The following is a 19952-nucleotide window of genomic DNA, read 5'->3' as shown; positions in this document are numbered from 1 at the left end:
CACAAGGCCACCAGACCTACCATAGTTTCAACTCAGCAAAACCATTCCTAGACTTTTTCTTTCTTTTTTTTAATCTTTATTTATTTATTGAATAGAGGCAGCCAGAAATTGAGAGATAAGGGGGTGATAGGAAGGGAGAGAGACAGAGAGATACCTGCAGCCCTGCTTCACCACTTGCAAAGCTTTCCCCTTGCAGGTGGGGACCAGGGGCTCGAACCCTGGTCTTTGCAAACTGTAACATGTGTGCTTAACCAGGTGCGCTACCACCTGGTCCCCACGTCTAGAATTTTAATGCCTTCTCCACAGTTTGCCCTATTCTCCCACTCAAACACCTAGATCCATGGCATTGTAGTTTCTGTTTAGTCACAGGGAAACATGAAGCAAGCAAAAAAAAAAATCTATATATTGACTGATTAGTTTCCTTTCTGACATTAGTGCATTAGTTGAAGTGTATTCTTTCAAATCAATGTGTTTACCTTCACAGTGGCAGCCAAAAGGATTCAGATTCCAATGACCCGTGAAAATCTGTCTTCCATAAGCCAGCATACCTTCCCCAGGCCTTCAGTTGTATGCACAGCTCCTGATGAAGATGCAAGCCATGGAGAAGGGAACCCCCCTGCCCCTGCCCCCGGCCCAACACCAGCCAGACGTTGGGGCAAAAGCTCATTGGTCTTCACTATACAAAAAGTTGAGAAGAGAGTCAGATCAGTACCTCAGCGTGCCTGGAACTCTTCCTTTTCAAAATTGCAGGTGACAAAAAGGCCTACTTCATCCCCCTCAGTAAGTCTCACGCATTTGGTGGCTGCTGACACTCACATTAGTTTCTGTTCAAGAAACCAGAAATAGCCCTCTAGCCTTTGCAAGTGGCGGGGGTGGTGGGAGGGGGGTTCTGCTTCATCTGTTAAGTATCACTTTGTGGTTCCTAATTATTTTTTTTCTCTTTTTTCAATTGGTTCTGTTTTGTTTTAACTACAGTCTAAACAGCAAAGTGACTGAATTGATGGCAGGTCCTATTCCAGAAATGTTGTTTTCGATGGGTTATGTTGTTTTCGCCGGGCTGGCTTCACAGGCGGGTAACAGACGACCAGGGACTCATGGTTGAGCTGTAGGCAGTATCTCTATTCACGCAGGACGCAGCACAATCTAAGACGAGATAAGTTAAAATCAAAATACAGTACCCTAAAATTCACAATGCTGTCTTTATATATACTTGCCAAGTAGGGTGGAAACAGGATGTGACATAGAGAGGGTGGAGAGAAAAGTGACTGGTGAAAATCAGGGTGTGATAAAGAAGGGATCAGGGTGTGACAAAGAGGGGGCAGAGCAGGCGAGAATCCTATCACTGAACCACAAATGCCCTGGAGGGAGGGTGGAACTTGTTAACAGCGGTTATGTAAATAGAATGAAGTGGTTATGTAAATAGAATAGTGTTAAGCAGGGGGGATTTAAACCAAATGAAACAGAAGGGGTCTCATGCATACCAACACAGAAAGTTCAATAAGAACTGTGTCAGTCCTTCTTGGAAGTCTACTTGTTGCCACATGTGTGCTGGAAGAGAGAAATTAAGTGTGAAATTAAGAGTTAACAGGTAGTGTGATGGCTCAGATATTACACCAGGTAGTAACAATGACAATTATTTCATCATCCTAATTGCAGCTTCCATTTATTAAGCACCCATCTTGTGCCCAGCAATGTGCTAAACATTTTACATTCTTTTATGAAATCCTCATGTGAGTGTCTTAGGCAGATATTACTATCCACATTTTAAAAATCTTTTATTTTCTTTTTAATTTTTTTATTTATTGGATAGAGACAGATGGAAATTTAGAAAGAAGAGGAGATGATAGAGATGGAGAAGATAGATGAGAGAGAGACAGACAGAGACAGAGAGAGGCAGAGAGAGACAGAGGAAGAAAGAGGAACCAGCAGTACTGCCTTCACCATATGTAAAACTTTCCCCCTGCAAGTGGGCTCCAGAGGCCCTTGCACATGGTGATATGTATTGGTCTTTCTCTTTCTTATCTCACTCAACATAATGCCTTCAAGTCCTGACCATGAGACTGCAAAGATGACCTCATCAGTTTTTGACAGCTACATACCACTCTTTTGTGACTATATACTACAACTTTCTTAGCCATTTAAAGAAGACCTTTCACAAAGGATGCTGAGTCAGAGTTCTTGATTTCTGGAAGGCTGGCAGTGATAGGATAAGAATGATGCTGGTGGAGGTTAGGCGGTAGCGCACGGGCACGAAGCACAAGGACCAGCATAAGAATCCTGGTTTGAGCCCCCATCTCCCCAGCTGCAGGGCAATTGCTTCACAGGTGGTGAAGCAGGTCTGTAGGTGTTCGTCTTTCTCTCCCCCTCTCTGTCTCCTCCCTCTCGATTTCTCTCTGTCCTATCCAACAACACCAGCAGCAGTGACAACAACAATAATAACGACAACAACAAGAGTAAAAACATGGGGAAAATGGCCCCCAGGAGCGGTGGATTTGTAGTGCAGGCACCAACCCCCAGCAGTAACCCTGGATGCAAAAAAAAAAAAAAAAAAAAAAGAATGATGCTGGCTAGCAACTCTTTCTGAGTCATGTTTAAGGCAAAGTCCTAAAATCTGATTATATGCCTTCAACTTTGATGTGTAGGTTCACCTACTAAAATTAAAACTGTTGCTTTTCCCATAGCTTAGGTTCAGAATCTGAGGTTCACAGAGACATTGTAACTTGAAGACTGGAGTCAGGATCCAAGTTCTTTATTCTAGTTCCAGATCAGAGAACTCCATTATTATTATTTTTTTTTTAATTTTTTATTTAAGAAAGGATTAGTGAACAAAAGCATAAGGTAGGAGGGGTACAACTCCACACAATTCCCAACACCCAATCCCCATAACCCACCTCCTCCCCTGATAGCTTTCCCATTCTCTATCCCTCTGGGAGCATGGGCCCAGGGTCGTTGAGGGTTGCAGAAGGTAGAAGGTCTGGCTTCTGTAATTGCTTCCCCGCTGAACATGGGCGTTGACTGGTTGGTCCATACCCCCAGTCTGCCTCTCTCTTTCCCTAGTAGGGTGTGACTCTGGGGAAGCTGAGCTCCAGGACACATTGGTGGGGTCTTCAATCCAGGGAAGCCTAGCCAGCATCCTGGTGGCATCTGGAACCTGGTGATTGAAAAGAGAGTTAACATATGAAGCCAAACAATTTGTTGAGCAATCATGGATCCCAAGCTTGGAATAGTGGAGAGGAAGTGTTAGGGAGGTACTCACTGTAAACTCTAGTGTAGTCCTGCTTTCAGGTATATATTTTGCAGTAGTTTATGGATACATGTGCACATAAGCTCTCTCTCACAGAAACTGGTGTATATCTAGGTTATGGGACTTTGTTAGAAAGTGAACTACCTGAGATGAAATTAGAGTGTACTATTAAAGGAAAGCTGACTAAGAAGATCTGAAAGGGAAACTAAAAGCAGGACCTGATCAAATTGTAAGTAGGGCACCAAAAAAAAAAAAGAGAGAGAAAAAAAATTCTGTACAAAGAATTTGTGGTGAGGGTGAGAGAGTCCCTTCAAACACCAGGAAAGGAATAAATGACATTGTAATTTTCTTAATGATATAATGAGGGAACCACATAAGGTTAATAATCTGGGATGTTTCATTGTTTCAGCACATTTTTTTTTATCATTTCATTTGGGGGTGGGGGTTTAATCATTCACAATCCAGTTGTTGACAATTTTTCATCTCCCCCATGATAAGTGTCTGAAAAATACTCTCACTCCCAACTTAGGTCCTTTTCCTCCATCATGCACAAGACCCCAAAGTCCCCCACCACCCTTAGCCCTCTCCCTCCCCTCCTTCCCCCTGGAGTCTTTTGCTTAGAAGCAATACATCACATCCAGTCCAAGTTCTTACTTTGTGTTTTCCCTTTCTGTTATTATTCTTAAAGTTTTCTTAGCACACTGATTTCACTGACATTCTGCTTAAGACATCAGGAGAGATTTTTTCCTGGCCACAGAAAAAAAATGTCAGTTTTACTTAAAACCATACATCGTTTCATCAGTATCTACATTAATTTAACAAGTGTGAAATAAAATAGATGCATGCTTTTGTTTCGATTTTCACTTTCACCTTTTCAGTAAGATAGATAATTTTTGGGAAAATTAAGAAATCCAGGTGGGACAAGTACACTCTGGCCCACTTGAATATCACCCCTGCCCCTTTTTGCTTTTCAAGCCTGGCTGTGAGGCCTTACTGCACCATGGGCCTCTGTAAGAGAAGTTAAATTCAAGTAACTTTATCCAGGAGCTTTTGGGCTTCTTTGGAGTGCGAGCAGGAGAAGGTGGAGGATCCAGAAGGCTTGATGGCAAACCCAGATCCTCAGAGCCAGATCTTGGGCATGCCTGGAAGTGAGGTGGGAAGAAGCTTTGTTGCTGTGGCACTGAAGATGCTCCCCTAGCATCCTCATCCTGCTGGGAAAAGGCAGCCCAGGGCGGACACCTCCCTCCAAGGCAGTCTGGCAGGAGTGTCCCTTCCTCTGCTTGCTGGGGCTCTCACCCATCTCCCCTCAAACAGATGAAGCAAGGTTTGCTCCTTGCCCCCCCTTCCACCCACCCCAGCTTTTCCATAAGGTTTGTTCACAGGCCCCTCAGAGGCTGAGGGTGAATGCTCCCTCACATTGACCGCTGCGAGGGGATTGTTCTGAGAGTGCTGCCCATCCTGGAATCAATGCCTGCCCAGAACAACAGAAAAGACCTCAGATGTACTGGTTTCCACAGAACCATTGTTAGGCTTTTGTGAGGCTGTTTGGAACCTAATAAATAATGTCAAAAGTCTCTATCATGGCCAAAAATGTTCCTTTTGAAGCATTTCTATTAGTATTTTTGTTCAGTGGTGTCTCCCAGTGTCACAAAGAATTTGCACCTGACAATAGGGATGGGGTGCATCGCGTGCCACTTTGCAACGGGCCTGAAGGCAATGTGAAAACCTGCTTTGTCTCAGTTTTGCAGGTAAAGGGTTTCACTTGCCAACCTGGGCTTTGGTTTAAGGATGTTTTCCAAGGGCCTTTAGAATTTCTAAACAGAGGTTTGGAAAACATAATTGAATGCCTGTAATTTAATAGTTGACATGAAATTTGATTACTCCTGATGTGCCTAGGGGAATTCTTTAGGTTATATTAAGATGTTTTGTTTTTTTCTGAAACCTGAAGCTAGACTCTCATTTGAGGCCCTGAAACACTTGGATTGAAGCTTAATGCAAAAGAGATACTTAATTTTTTTGATTCACAATAGAAAATACTGGGCCAGCTTAAGCAATGCTTCATTAAGCTAGTCCTTTTAGGCACTTCTATTTTTCAATTTTAGTTACACTAAGCATATGTATTCAGGGATACATTGCAGAGACTGATTTTTAGCAAATAATCTTGAGTTTAGTTTTTAATGTGTTTTTCAACCTAGAGAAACACAAATCACTATGACCAGTATATGGATATTATACCATTCCTTGCAACTTTCCAATAGGCTTACATTGAAAGTTGTAAAATCCTAGTTCCTTTTCTCTGCCTCATTTCAAATTAATGTCCACACATCCCTGTATAATATATGCTGTGTTATATATATTCTGTCCTCATTTAAGGCTTAGCAAGTCCAACATTCAACTCTTCAATTGCCAAATTTCAATAGGAATAAAATGTTACAACCAGTAACTGCTTAATATTTTGGAATGTTTAGTCCTGTAAGGATAATCTGATTTCTTTGAATATTAGAATTCCCTATGAGTAATGCATTTCAATGAAAAGAAAGTTTCACTAAACTTTCGAGTGTTCTCTGCTGCATGGATATGGTTTTATAATGAATATGCCCTGACTCATTTATTTATTTATTTATTTATATGATTTTATTATAAGCAAATTTGCATCTTACTAATAGCTGTTATATGGTTCCCTGAGGGTTTTTAAAATTTATTTATAAAATACAAAGTAAAAAAATAAATAAATATTGACAAGGCCCTATGATAGGAGGGGTACATTCCCACCACCAGAGTTCCATATCCTATCCCTTCCTTTGAAAGTTTACCTGCTCTTTCTCTCTCTGGGAGCATGGACCCAGGATCACTATGGGGTTCAGAGGTAGAAGGTAAGTCAGGGGAAAATATACACCTTAAAGCAAAAGTGCACAGTAGTTTGCAGTGACCCAATAAATACAGCAAGCAAGTAGACCTAAAAAAGACAAAGTACTTAATCAAATAGTTTCAACTTAGACCTAGATGCTCTCCTCACCTACTTCCTATTTCACTTCCCTCAATCATTCCAAGGCTAACTTTGTCAGACAATGTAAGGACTACAAAAGCTGGATAAGAGCAAAAGGCTAGCATACTTTAATGATGGCTCTTTCACATACTTCCACACCACTTCATCTCCCAGGGCCCTGGGATCAAGGAATCCTGGGATTCCCATATAGACATGATGGGCTTAGATCTTTAACAGATCTCTCTCCACCATTGCTGATCATCTTCATCGGGAACAACTTAATGGACCCCTGGGTGGGCCCTTATAGGACCTTACCCTCAATGTGGATCAATATTGGTAGGGACAGCCCCATTCTCAGAAGGGAGATTGGACCAAAATACTCTACCACTTGAGGAAGATGGTTCCAGCAATGAATGCAGCCTAGAATGTTCCTAGCTATGAACACAGAATGCAAGTTAAGACATATAGGCATTCAGAGACTACACAGGCTCCTGCACAAAATATATGCCCCAGATCAAATTGATGGGGCTTACAGTTAACAATATTTATACACTTTTTGCTGAGGGTTTAATGACATCTGCTCACCAGAACTCACACAACATCACTAAGTTCAGCTTTATACCATTTGGTTCAGGACAAAGATGTGGGAAAACTCATGAGTCTTATGTAAAAAAAACTTGACTATGGGACATTTTAATTTGCTACTGAGTGTGCACAATTTATTATTCTTGCAGGTTAAGAAACTACTACTTTTGGCTGGGGAAATAGCTCACTTGGATAGTGTGCTGCTTTACCATGTATGTGACTCTGAATCTAATAGTTTTACCTCCCCACCACACACACACACAACACTGAAAGAAGGTTTGGTGCTGTGGTGTCTCTTTCTTTTGAAGAAGGAGAAGGAAAAGAAGGAAAATAAAATAAATAATTTCTTTAAGTGATTCTAAAACAACCCCAAAACTATAAAGGCTAATTCCCGGTTAGAGAGATCCCTTTACCCGTAAAAGTGCAGAATAGCAAATTTACTGAATTACAGAAGCAATTATGCTTTCAGAAATGAGAAAATGATCATAGGTAAACAGATATGTCAAGCATGCTCCTCACATGTGTGTCCCACAGATTACTAGTGTTGGAAAAGTACTCTGTGAGATGAGAAGTCTAGATGAACATGTCTGAGAGGTAGGGTTAGAGTTAGGGCATGCAAGTCTGCTGTGTTTTTAGTGTGTACCTTTCCTGCCTCTCTCTCCATGTATATGTATATGTATATGTATATGTATATGTATATGTATATGTATATGTATATGTATATGTATATGTATATGTATATGTATATGTATATGTATATGTATATGTATATGTATATGTATATGTATATATCCATGCCAAGCTATCTCAGCAACTCTTTTAGTTTTGTGTATTTTTATGAGAGGCAAGGCTCCAAAGTATTCTCTACCCTCCATGTAGAGGGTATTCTTTACCTCTCTCTGTTCCTGGTACTGATATTTGATACTTCAGATTATTGAATCAAATATTTCACACATGGAAGGCATGTGTGTATATATATATGTGTGTGTGTATTTTGTGAATATCCTTACACATGTATGTAAATATTATATATTCAAATATAACATATCTTACAGTATAGTATCCTGTAGAAAACCTTTCAAAAAAATTGACTCAAAACTCTATTGGAAAGAATGCCAGAATAGATTTGGATTGAAGAAGTCAAGATAAAGATTGCATTTTTTTTTTAAAGTGAGAAAATAGATCAAACCCCAGAGGGCTGAGTGCTGGCTCCCTGGTTGAGTGCATGTTACAATGTGCATGGACCTGGGTTCAAACCACCAGTCCCCACCTGCAGGAGGAAAGCTTTATGAACAGTGAAGCAGAGCTGCAAGTATCTCTCTGTCTCTCTGTCTCCCCATCCCTCTCAACTTCTGGCTGTCTATATCCAATAAAGATAATAAAAAAATTAAAAAATGAAATCAACCCTAATTAAATACCTCTGAGTATCCATTCTTTTTTTTTGGAGGACTGCACTGGGATAATGTGGAAATCAAGTTAGTTATTCAATGAAAACATTTGGAAAAAAGAGTGACATTATGCATTATTTTATGCTTCACAGAAACAATGATTGTGTAACTGTTGCCCATGATTGTGCAGGTCAATTTAAGGCTGTGAGTCCAGCCTTATCCCAACAATGAGCATTTTCACTGGGGACTATGTGATTCTGTCCTTCTCTGAGATAAACATTTCTATGTAATTTGTCTTGTCTTCACTATGCTCTCTGAGGTAAGATTTCCCTTCCTTACTGACAAGAAAACTGAAGCAAAAGAGACATAATGATCTTCTCATAATCATATGCTTTCTCATAATTAATATATAATACCCATGCTCACAGACAATCTAGATTTAAGACACAGTGTATGTAGTTAATAGGTTAGCAAATGATGCAATTCAATTCCGAACCTCTGAATTCAGAAAATCTCAATTTCAAATGTCGTTTGCTGGTGCTCTGTGATTTTTCATATGTGACCTTTCAGTTCAATTCTTTGTGAAAGTCAGAAATGATCCCAGTGTACCCAGCCAGGGGAGAAATAAGTGTATGTTTCTAACTACACATGTGGTATTGAGTACACTAAATCTTTGAAGGACCCAGTAGAAAGGCTGCCCTCAGGGGAAGACTTGATAATAATGACACTTCAGCAGCCAGGGAAATAGCTCAGTGGGTAGACTGTAGTCCCTCCATTAATTGCAATATTTCTGTAACTGGGGACTGGGAGACAGCACACCAGCTAGCGTGCACACTTTACCATGCTTGAGGGACCTGAGTTCAAGACCATGGGGTCAACATGCACAGGGTCATTTCATGAGAGGTAGAGCCATATTGTGGTGTCTCTCCTTCTCTGTTTTCTATCCCTGTTTGTTTCTTCTTTTTCATCTGAGAACAAAAAGAGAGAAGAGACTTCTGGGAGTGGTGGAATTGTATGGACATAAAAAATGTCAGCTATTCTGTGGCCCTCATGGAACTGTGAATAAAGTAGTTAACTTATTCTAATTTACATGGCCTATATACAAAGCAGAGCCAAGCCATAAACCTAGGCAATAGGACCACTTCTCCCAGTGGCCAATTTTTCCTTTTTTAAAATTTTAATTTTATTAGATAAGACAGAAAGAAATTGAGAGCAGAGGGGAATTTAGAGAGGAAAAGAGAAAGTTAAACTTACTTCCCAGTTTGTGAAACTTCCTCCCTATAGGTGGGGTGTGGATTTGAACCCTTGCACTTGGTAAGGTGTGCACTCAACCAAGTGCACCACCACCAGCCCCCCTCTAGGATTTTCTTTTAAGAAGATATAAGGAAAGGGCCCAGTGATAGCACATACTTTACCATCTGTGAAGACCTTAGTTCAAGTCCTTGGTCCCCACATACAGAGGAGAAACGTCACAAGTGATGAAACAATGCTGTAGGTCTCTCTTTTATCCCCTCTTATCTCCCTGTTCCCTATAATTTTCTCTCTGTCCTATCAAATCTGAGAAAGAAAAGGAAGAAAAACAAAAAAGAAAGAAAAAAATGGCCACCAGTAGCGACGGATTTATCATGCAGGCATCAAGCCACAGCAGTAACTCTGGTGGCAAGAAGAATAAAGGAAAATAGAGAAGAAAGATTATCTAAGAAGTTGTACAAAAGTCAGAGCTGCTATTTAAATATACCTGTGCCCCCTCCCCCAGCCATTTATCCATCATCTGGCTAAGTGCGACAAGTATTTTCTAATGTGACTTCAGCAAATATCATTTTTACAAATGAAGTCAGCACCTTCAGATGTTTCATGACCTTTTAGAAAATCACATTTCTTACTTCACCCTAAGTTGTATTAATCTCTCTGCTGTGTAGTGTGGGTGGACATTTGGAAGGGCAAAGACCATCCCCGAACTGCCTATTAATGAGTCCTCTTGGGCCAGGTTCCCTCCCCTTTCATTCTTCTTTGGGATGAAATCAGTATTGCATGTTCCTCCCTTCCCACACCTCCTCTGGGTTAAAGTTGAATTCTTTGAGATCAGGATTTTTTTTGTGTGTGTGACTTTAACAATGTTCTCTTCACGTCCTTGCATAGGCCCAACAATTGCTTGTTGACCCATTTTAACCTCTTTTGAGCGTCATCTTCAAAGTGTAACTGTCCTTGACAATGAAAGAGACCTTCCTATTGTCTGGTCCTTCCAGGCAATCTTTAGCATAGAGCTAAATGGCTTTCAGATGGAGGAATTGGCTCAAGCGAAGGAGACAAAGTGAGCTGTTGTTCCTGAGTGACTTTGCTAAAGTTTCCTTTTCTCTCTCCGAATGGTGCATTTCTATAGACGATGGATGACAGACGTTTTGACAGGTGCAATATGCTTTGAACTGTTGTGTCCGATAATTCTTTTGTCTTGGCCTTTCCCAGCAGAGTGGTACATCTTAAGATGCTGATATGCATATTGTTTGCTTTTCATCTGTTGTGGTGAAGCCTTCCTGCTCACTCTCCCTCCACCTCTTTCTCTAGTCTCTTTGTAGGCATGCCATTGACCTCATTGGGAAGGCAGACATCAGTGCAGGAGCTCCCCCCCACCACCACACACACACACACACACACACACACACACACACACACACACACAATTTTTTTCCTCAACATGGAAATCACTTCTTGAAGATTCTCATTTTATTGTTAAGGAGAAAAGAAAAATAAATGACTTAGAGAGGAACAAGACAGAGTGATACAGCAGAGATAGTAGTTGACAGGAAACCCTAAAATAATGGTAATTTGCGGGAGTATATAGCATAATGGTTTTGCAAAGAGACTTTCATGCCTGAGGTCCCATAGTCCCAGGTTCAATCCCCTACACCACCATAAGCCAGAGCTGAGCAGTGCTCTGGTAAACAATAAAAATAATAAAAATAATAAAAATAATAAAAATAATTAGATAATTAAAATAATAACAATAAAATAATAATAATTGGCATATAATAATCTATGTGTCAATTACTATGCTTTGACCATGACACAATGTCTATTATGAACAAAGTGGATTTATCTGTCTCTCAATAACTCAACAATAGCTCCTACTTATATTTTGAAGCATATCCTCTCATAATTATTTCTTAACATACTATGTAATAGTGTTATTTATTATTATTGTTGTTGTTTGCAAAAATGAGTTCATCCTACATACAGTGTCCTATTAGTCAAGTTTCCCTTATCACCGTGGACATCTTTGCAATATTAACAGTGATCTTTATTACCATTTAAAAAATATTTTAAAAATATTTGTTCCCTATTGTTGCCCTTGTTGTTTTATTGTTGTAGTTATTGATGTCATCATTGTTGGATAAGACAGAGAGAAATAGAGAGAGCAGGGGAAGACAAAGAGGGGGAGAGAAAGATAGACACTTGCAGACCTGCTTCACCACTTGTGAAGCAACTTCCCTGCAGGTGGAGAGCTGGGCGCTCAAACCAGGATCCTTCCACCAGTCCTTGCTCTTTGTTTCCACCCGACTCACTTTATTGCCATTTAAAATACCAGCAGAAATAGGAATGTAAATTAGTCCAACCCCTGTAGAGAGCAATCTAGAGAACTCTCAGAAGGCTAGAAGTGGACCTACTCTGTGACCCTGCAATTCCTTTCCTGGGAATATATCCTAAGGAACCAAACACACCCATCCCAAAACATTTGTGTATATATATGTTCATAGCAGTACAATTTGTAATAGCCAAAACCTGGAAGCAACCCAGGTGTCCAACAACAGATGAATGGATAAGCAAATTGTGGTCTATGTGCACAGTGGATTACTACTTGGTGTTAAAAACGCTGATTTCACCTTCTTTATTCCATTTTGGGTGGGGCTTGAGGAAATCATGTTAAGTAAGGTAAGGCAGAAAGAGAAGGATGAATATGGGATGATCTCATTCATAAACAGAAGTTGGAAAACAACATCAGAAGGGGAAACACTAAGCATAACTTGGACTGGAGTTGGTGTATTGCATCAAAGTAAAAGACTCTGGGTAGGGGGGAGGGTTCAGGTCCTGGAACATAATGGCAGAGGAGGACCTAGAGAGAGTTGAATTGATATGTGGAAAACTCAGAAATGTCACACATGTACAAACTATTGTATTTTATTGTCAACTGTAAACCATTAATCCCCCAATAAAGAAATTTAAATAAAAAATAAAAATAAATAAGTAAAATAAAATAAAATACCAGCAGAGGGGCCTAGTGGTGGCACCCATGGTTGAGCACACATATTATAATGCACAAGGATCTGGGTTCAAGCACCCAGTCCCCACCTGTAGGGGAAGCTTCATTGACATATTGGTGGGATTATCAGTCCAGGGAAGTCTGGTTGGCATCACACTAGCATCTGGAACCTGGTGGTTGAAAAAAGAGTTAAAGCCAAATTGTTGGCTAATCATGAACCTAAGGCCTGGAATAGTGCAGGTGAAGAGTTGGGGAGGGAATGGGTCTCTGTTTTGTAAATAGTAGTACTATTTTAGTTATATTCCAAAGAGCCCATGATTATACTAGGTTTTTTTTTTTTTTTTTCCTGTGCCTGACATCTGATATGCAGGTGGATCCAAGTTATTGTCTGGGGAGATGACATCATGGCTGGAAAAAGGACCAGAAAGCTGGATCAGGGAAGAGAATAGCTCCCAAATAAGGGAAAGGTATATAAATATTGTTGACTATAAACCCTATTGATTTGATCTCATCTGGGGCCCATATTCAGCTTAGGAGCCTATGTGACCTCTGCATCCCTATAGGTCTGAGCTCACATTCTGTGGTTATGAGTAGGAACATTCCAAGCTACCCCAGTTTCAGAACTCATCTTCCTCAGGTGGAACAGAGTATGTTGTTTGGCTTTATATGTTAACTCTCTATTCAGCCACCAGGCTCCAGATGCTAGCACCATGCCAAGCAAACTTCCCTGGAAAGAAGACCCCGCCAATGTGTCCTGGAGCTCAGATTCCCTAGAACCCCGCCCCACTAGGGAAAGAGAGAGACAGGCTGGGAGTATGGATCGACCTGTCAATGCCTATGTTCAGTGGGGAAGCAATTACAGAAGCCAGACCTTCCATCTTCTGCATCCCACAATGACCGTGGGTCCATACTCCCAGAGGGTTAAAGAATAGGAAAGCTATCAGGGGAGGGGATGAAATACGGAGCTCTGGTGGTGGGAATTGTGTGAAATTGTATCCCTCTTATCCTATGGTTTTGTCAATGTTTCCTTTTTATAAATAAATTAATATATATAGCAAATTTTAACTCCTGATTTAACTTGTGGTTATCTTTTGCCCCTGACCTGGTAAATACCTAAGGATTTTATTTGACATGTTTTCTGGCTTTAAGAACTTGAAATGCACGCATGCTGGTATTATTTAGAAAGTATTTAATCTAAGCCAAAAACAGATGGCAGAGGTGCTAAATGAAAATTTGTTTTCCTGCTCACTTTTTGCAAAGATAAATTATATCTCAAAAGATTTTTCTACTTTATCATAACTATGGGAAAATTTTGATTTGATAAATTATAGGACTTCTTTAGTAACTACAACTGGGGATTTCCAAATATATTATGGAATTATGGAATAGCATAACAGTTCCATATCTAAAATGATATGGAATCACAACCTTGTTATTGCCTTCGGTAAACACACACACACACACACACACACACACACACACACACACACACACACACACACACTTCTATTAGACATGCTTGTTGCTCAGAGTCTTGTTCCCAGCATAACTAAAAAGAAAAAGCTGAGCTAAGATAGAATGGAATTGTTTATTCAATAAAACCTACCCTACTCTCTGTAGTGTGATTTGACCTTTTATTTTCACTTAAATGTTCCCTTAGGAAATTCTAGAGTCAGAGAAAGAATGCCACTCAAGAAAAGTTTAGGAGTTGGAGTTTGGCTAAGGTAATAAATAGTTCAAGGATGCTGGGATGTTTATTTACTTGACTTCGGAAACCATGTAAACATACTCTTCTTTACAAATAGCCAAAGCTCCTCACCATCCACGAAGTATCAAACTGAAATCAATGAAACACAACCTCTGTCACAAGCCTAAAAAAGTAACCTGTGTTTTACATCCAAAAAGTCCCAAGCTAGGGGATGAGCAGTAGCACACCGAGTTAAGTGCACATGATGAGAAACACAAGGACTAGCTCAAGGATCCTGGTTCTAGCCCCTAGCTACCCACATCCAGGTGGGGTCGCTTTGGAAGCAGTGAAGCAGGTCTGCAGGTGGCTATCTTTCTCTCCCCCTCTCATTTCCCCTCCCCTCTCAGTTTCTCTCTGACCTGTTCAGCAACAACGGGAAAAAAAGATGCCCACTAGGTTCAATGGATTCCTGGTGCAGGCACCGAGTCCCAGTGATAACCCTGGTTGCAAAAAAAAAAAAAAAAAAGTACCCAAATGCTGTACTCCATAGGAAATGCTACAGCTCTGGTGGTCTAGATGAGGAAAGAAAAGATTAAATTTAAAAGTTTATTGAATATAATCAAAGTACATAGGAGTCTTTAAATGCAAACACATTTGACTGGATAAAGTGCTTCATGTAAGTTTTATTTCCATTTGGGTTCAATCTTGTACAATGTCCAGCCAAGTTACCCTGTTGACTTAGTTCAAACCTATACTTCTGTCTCTTTACAGCTCACCTCTGGTTTTCTGAACAGAATTTTGTGTTTGAGAAGTTCAGCTTGGGTTGTGGATTCTGCTAAGCGGGGATCCTTACAAAAGTCAAAAGTCCCTCTTGCTTTGGCCAGAGTAGTGGGGTGCTGGCAGCTTGTCCTGCCGTAGGTCATGTGATCCGTTGGCCTCTGTCTGCACACTGTGACTCTGCTTAGTAACAATTGATGAATGTTGTATGGTAACTGGCCTGCACATCACCTCCTCCACCCCACCCCCACCCCTAGATGAGAGACTTCCTCTTTATCTTCCGCCTTTCAAGGCTCCCCTTTGGACATTTTACTCACAAATTAGGTCTAACAAAGTCTCCTCAAAGAAAATTATTTGCGGTGTTTAGTCATGGGGGGTGTATGCGGGAGCAGAATGCCGGATGGTCATTTGCTGCGTTTAAAATGGGTAGGGAGGTGATGAGAGCCTGGATCAGGTCAGCCTGACTTCCTCTTTGCACGAGGGCTGGGTTTTCAGACCAGGCAGTGTAAGAAAACTCAATAGAGTGGCTAGTTGACCTCAGACTTTTCTGGGGGAGGGGGACAAGTGTAAAATTTCTGCTTTCTGTGTTGGGCTAGAGATTACAAGCACTTATTTACTTATTTACTACACTTATTTACTTATTTATTAAAAGCACTTATTTATGGTTACCTTAGTAACCATAGCCTTTGGCACCCATAACAGGCATTGCTGGCTACTTACCCAGTGACCAGACAGAATGCCAGCTTTCCTCGTGGGAGGTTATACATATTCTCACCTTATACTTCCTTGAGCCAAAGTCTATGTGTGAAGTTGTCCTGGTAATCTGCTCGTAAACAAAATTCCACTGGAAAAAATGACTTCTTTTTTTTTTTCCTGATAAAAAGGAGCCTATTCAACTGGCTTGGCTTATGTGCCTTGATTTCCCCTTTTGTATTGGAAGGAATGATGGCAGTACCCAGAAGTTGAACAGCCTTCTATCAACCATGAGGACAACAGCCTCATCTGAAGAATGGTACAGTTGGGAGCTAGAAGAAACTGGGTCTTTAATGGCTTTCTGAATCCATCTATAAACCTTTGTTTCTCTACCTTTGGATTTCTTGTTATATCAAGTTGGGGTGGGGGGTAGTCCTTATTGGTTAAGCTGCTATAATCTGTTTTCTCCCAGATGCAGCTGAATGCACCTTCAAATGATTGTTCAAATCCTGACTCCATTATTTCCCACTAGGGTGATACTCTCTGAACCGTGCTCTCCCTCATCTGGCAGGTGTGATTGACAATAGCTGTCCCAACCCCAGAATTGTTGTGAGGATTAAATGCAGTAATGCACGCCAAAGCCTTAGCATCTGACATATGGGGCAGTCTATTATTATTAGGGGTTTATCTCTGGTTCCCTTTACCCCTGATGTGCTACTGTTTCTTTTTTCTTTTTTCCCCTCTGATGTTTGGGCTAATTACATCTATTTGGAAACCAAAGATGATCAGATATTGATGCCTTCTGTCGTGATGACATCTGAAATATCGTTTATTTCCCATTCATTGTGTATGTAGCTAGTTTGTAAACAAATTGCTACAACAATGTATAATGTAAATTTAAATAACATTGGATTAAGATCTGAATGACTTTCTATTTCCAGAGGGCCGAAGAGAGTGTGATCTTTTTCTTTCTTTTTGCTAAATTAAAAAAAAATTATCTTTATTGATTGGCTAGAGGTAGCCAGAAATTGCAAGGGGAGGGGGAGATAAAGACGGAGAGAGGGCAGTGGTGCATTGGGCTAAAAGCACATAGTAGGAAGCACAAGCAGTGGGGACCAGGGGCTCAAACCTGTATCCTGTGCATTGTAACATTTGCACACTCAACAGGTGTGCCACTACCTGACACCCTCCTTTTCTTTTTTTAAATATTAGTTTATTTTGATAGAATAGAGAGAAATTGAGAAGGGAATGGAAGGTAGCAAGGGAAAGAGAAAGACACCCTCAGCACTGCTTCCGGAAGTGTAGTCTTTTTCAAGGGGAAATAAGCCTTGGCCCTGACCACATATTTGAGTACTGAATTGGAGATTCTTCTTCTGTGAAATCAAGAAATCACAGAAACAGCTTCTTCCTGAGCATAAGCTATAAGTTATGGAGTCTTAAAAGTAAGGTATGGGGAGTCCGGTGGTAGCACAGCAGGTTAAGTTCAGGTGGCGCGAAGCACAAGGACCTGCAAAGATCCAGGTTTGAGCCCCCGGTTCCCCACCTGCAGGGGAGTCGCTTCACAAGTGGTGAAGCAGTTCTGCAGGTGTCTGTCTTTCTCCCTCTCTGTCTTCCCCTCTCTCCATTTCCCTCTGTCCTATCCAACAATGACGACATCAATAATAATTACAACAATAAAAAAACAACGGCAACAAAAGTGAATACATAAATAAATAAAAAAGAAAGTAAGGTATGTCCATCAGGCTTTTGTGCCAGAAAACTTGAAACTCTCTGTTTTAACAACCATATGGTATTCATTGTTTATTCATTTTATGCTATCCCATAGGATGCCTTTACTTATTTCAGTTTTGCATGCTATGAACCTTTCATTTTTCATCTTCATGGAAAAGAGGGCTGAGCAGATTCAGAGCAGAGAGACATTTTGATTATAAGGAGGACTCACATAACTGGAGCTTCTCTATTGCAAGACAATTACAATTATTATTTTAGCAACAACAATAATAATGACTAAAATGTAATAAATTAAGCTCTATAGTAAGCTTCATAAAAATTTTTTTTAATTTTGTTAGTGATTTAATAATGATTAACAAGAGTTTAAGATAACAGGGGAACATTCCATACAGTTCCCATCACCAGAGTTCCGTGTCCCTTCCTGTCCATTGGAAGCTTTCCTATTCTTTATCCCTCTGTGAGTATGAATAAAAATATTTTAATAACTCTCTGAGTTAGATGCTATTATATATATGAAGAAGCCAAGACCTATTAAGCCTACATCTAAGTTATGAACTGTCTCAAAGATATAAAGCAACTAAGATGGAACTTGCCTCCATGTGCATCTGTTTTCAAAATTATACTGATATTTTCATGCATTTCTCTCCCTTTGAGAATATCCTGTTTATTTATTTATTTGTTTACTTATTTATCCAGGAAATGTTGACTGAGGATGTACTTTGTTTCTGCACCATTCTGGGTACTTGGGAGTCAGTATTAAACACAATGGATAAAATCCTCACACTCAGACTTTTAGGTATATTCAAGGGAAGGCTTCAATTTTCTATTGCCACTGGTGAAAAGTCATCAAGGAGATTTTGGTAATGGTGACACACAGCAGACCAGAGTGGAAGTGGGCAGTCCAGTCCAGAGAATATGTAACTGTGAGTCTCAGAATGCATACAGACACTTGAACTGTGATGGTGATGGCAGAAACCACAGGGGGAACACATTTTTCTGGAGCTAGTCACTAATTTTGTGGCCATATACTGTGCTAATGGCAGGCAAAGGCCCAGGATAAAATGCTTGGGGACTATCTCAATTCTAGGTGGCAATTAAAAGTAGTATTTTTATATTAAATAAAAGAATATAAAACAAAAACATGTTTGTGACACTTTAAAGTCCAAAAAGACATTTTGTACTTGGGTCAGAACCCTCTGGGGTCTACCTCTGTGTGTGTGTGTGTATGTGTGTGTGTGTAGGAGTTCTCTGGGGTTCCTTCTATAAGTGCCCTGATTCTATTCATCTAATGACCTCCCCAAAGTCCTACCGACTGATCCCATCACATTGTCACATTACCTATACATTGATTATTGGGGAACATTAACAACCAGCCCATAACATCCTTTGTAGTGTAAGTGGGTGGCAGAGGGTTCTGGGAGCAGACTGCCGTCAGATTTGAACTGTAATGTCAACAATACTGAAACATCTTGGGCTTTCAGTCTTCTAGATTTCCCCAGATTCTGGACTTGCCAGTCTCTGTGATTGTATGAACCGATTATTTCCTCTCTCTCTCTCTCTCTCCCTCTCCCTCTCTCCCTCTCTCTCCCTATCTATCTATCTATCTATCTATCTATCTATCTATCTATCTATCTATCTATTAGCATCTGAAAATTGGTGGCTGAAAAAGCATTATGATATAAAGCAGAACAAATCATTTAATAATCAGGAACCTAAAGGTAAGAATATAGCAGATGAGATTTAGGGTCTCCATTTTGGAAAAATCTAGGAATTCTATTTTAGGTATATTCCAAGTGGCCCATAACTTTTGTGTATGTTTTTTGTTTAACACACACACACACACACACACACACACACACACACACACACACACACACACACACACACCCCTACCTCTTCCTCTCACATATACATTCATATTATCAATTTTGTTTCTCTGGACTGACCTAGGTTAAAGACAAGCATCTGGGAAAAAATGTTGCAATTTTGACTGTTTATTCTCTCAGAAATTTTCTGTTATCTATTGCAAGTCAGAGTTAGCTGATCCCTTTGAATTGAGTAACTAAATGAACAAGGTATTCCTGAGATGAAGAGAGTCTATGTTGGCATGTGAGCTGTGTGATAATAATAAGGATGGCAGGGGTGCTCCATGTAGAGCTGGGGAGTGAAATCCCTGATATGTCAGTTGCTGGCTCAGAACAGATGCACAACAACACTATGTATAAGTAAGTTATCAAAAGTTTCAACTCTCTTCAATAAAGTAAGGTTTTAGAAATAACTGATTGAGTCAAAGGCCCTCTTAGTAGTTCCCTAACTGTTTTTCAAATGTCAATATCTCCTTACTACCCCCAATACAGTTAAATGTTGAGCAGCTGTTTTCAACAGTGTGGGTCAATCCTAGGTATAACTTTATTTTTTATTGAAACTTAGTTAGTGGTGTTGCTGTTACAAATTAAACTCTTAGTTAAAGACTCTTATTAAAGCAAACAAAGGGAAGTGGGAAGATGGGAGGCAAGGTGTGGAGATTCTGAATAAGGTGCTGTGCAGTAGAATGCCGATTGTCTAATCAATGAAGCAGGTCTTAGGACAGAAGACAGGTCATATAA

The 19952-nt window shown here is 40.1% G+C and overlaps 1 protein-coding gene across 1 annotated transcript in view; it reads left to right on the top strand.

Moving 5' to 3' along the window:
• Window positions 1-4665, top strand: part of C7H12orf42 (chromosome 7 C12orf42 homolog) — a 97905-nt gene extending 93240 nt beyond the window's left edge. The window contains 4 exon segments of the mRNA XM_060193497.1: window positions 485-780; window positions 1657-1730; window positions 4289-4598; window positions 4600-4665. Coding sequence (XP_060049480.1) covers window positions 485-780; window positions 1657-1730; window positions 4289-4598; window positions 4600-4665 — 746 coding nt within the window.
• Window positions 4666-19952: the final 15287 nt, after the last annotated feature.

The sequence above is a fragment of the Erinaceus europaeus genome, chromosome 7 (genome assembly GCF_950295315.1).
Source record: "Erinaceus europaeus chromosome 7, mEriEur2.1, whole genome shotgun sequence".
Lineage (NCBI taxonomy): Eukaryota > Metazoa > Chordata > Mammalia > Eulipotyphla > Erinaceidae > Erinaceus > Erinaceus europaeus.
Note: the sequence above shows the minus strand (reverse complement) of the source record. Positions and strands in the feature narration are given on the sequence as shown.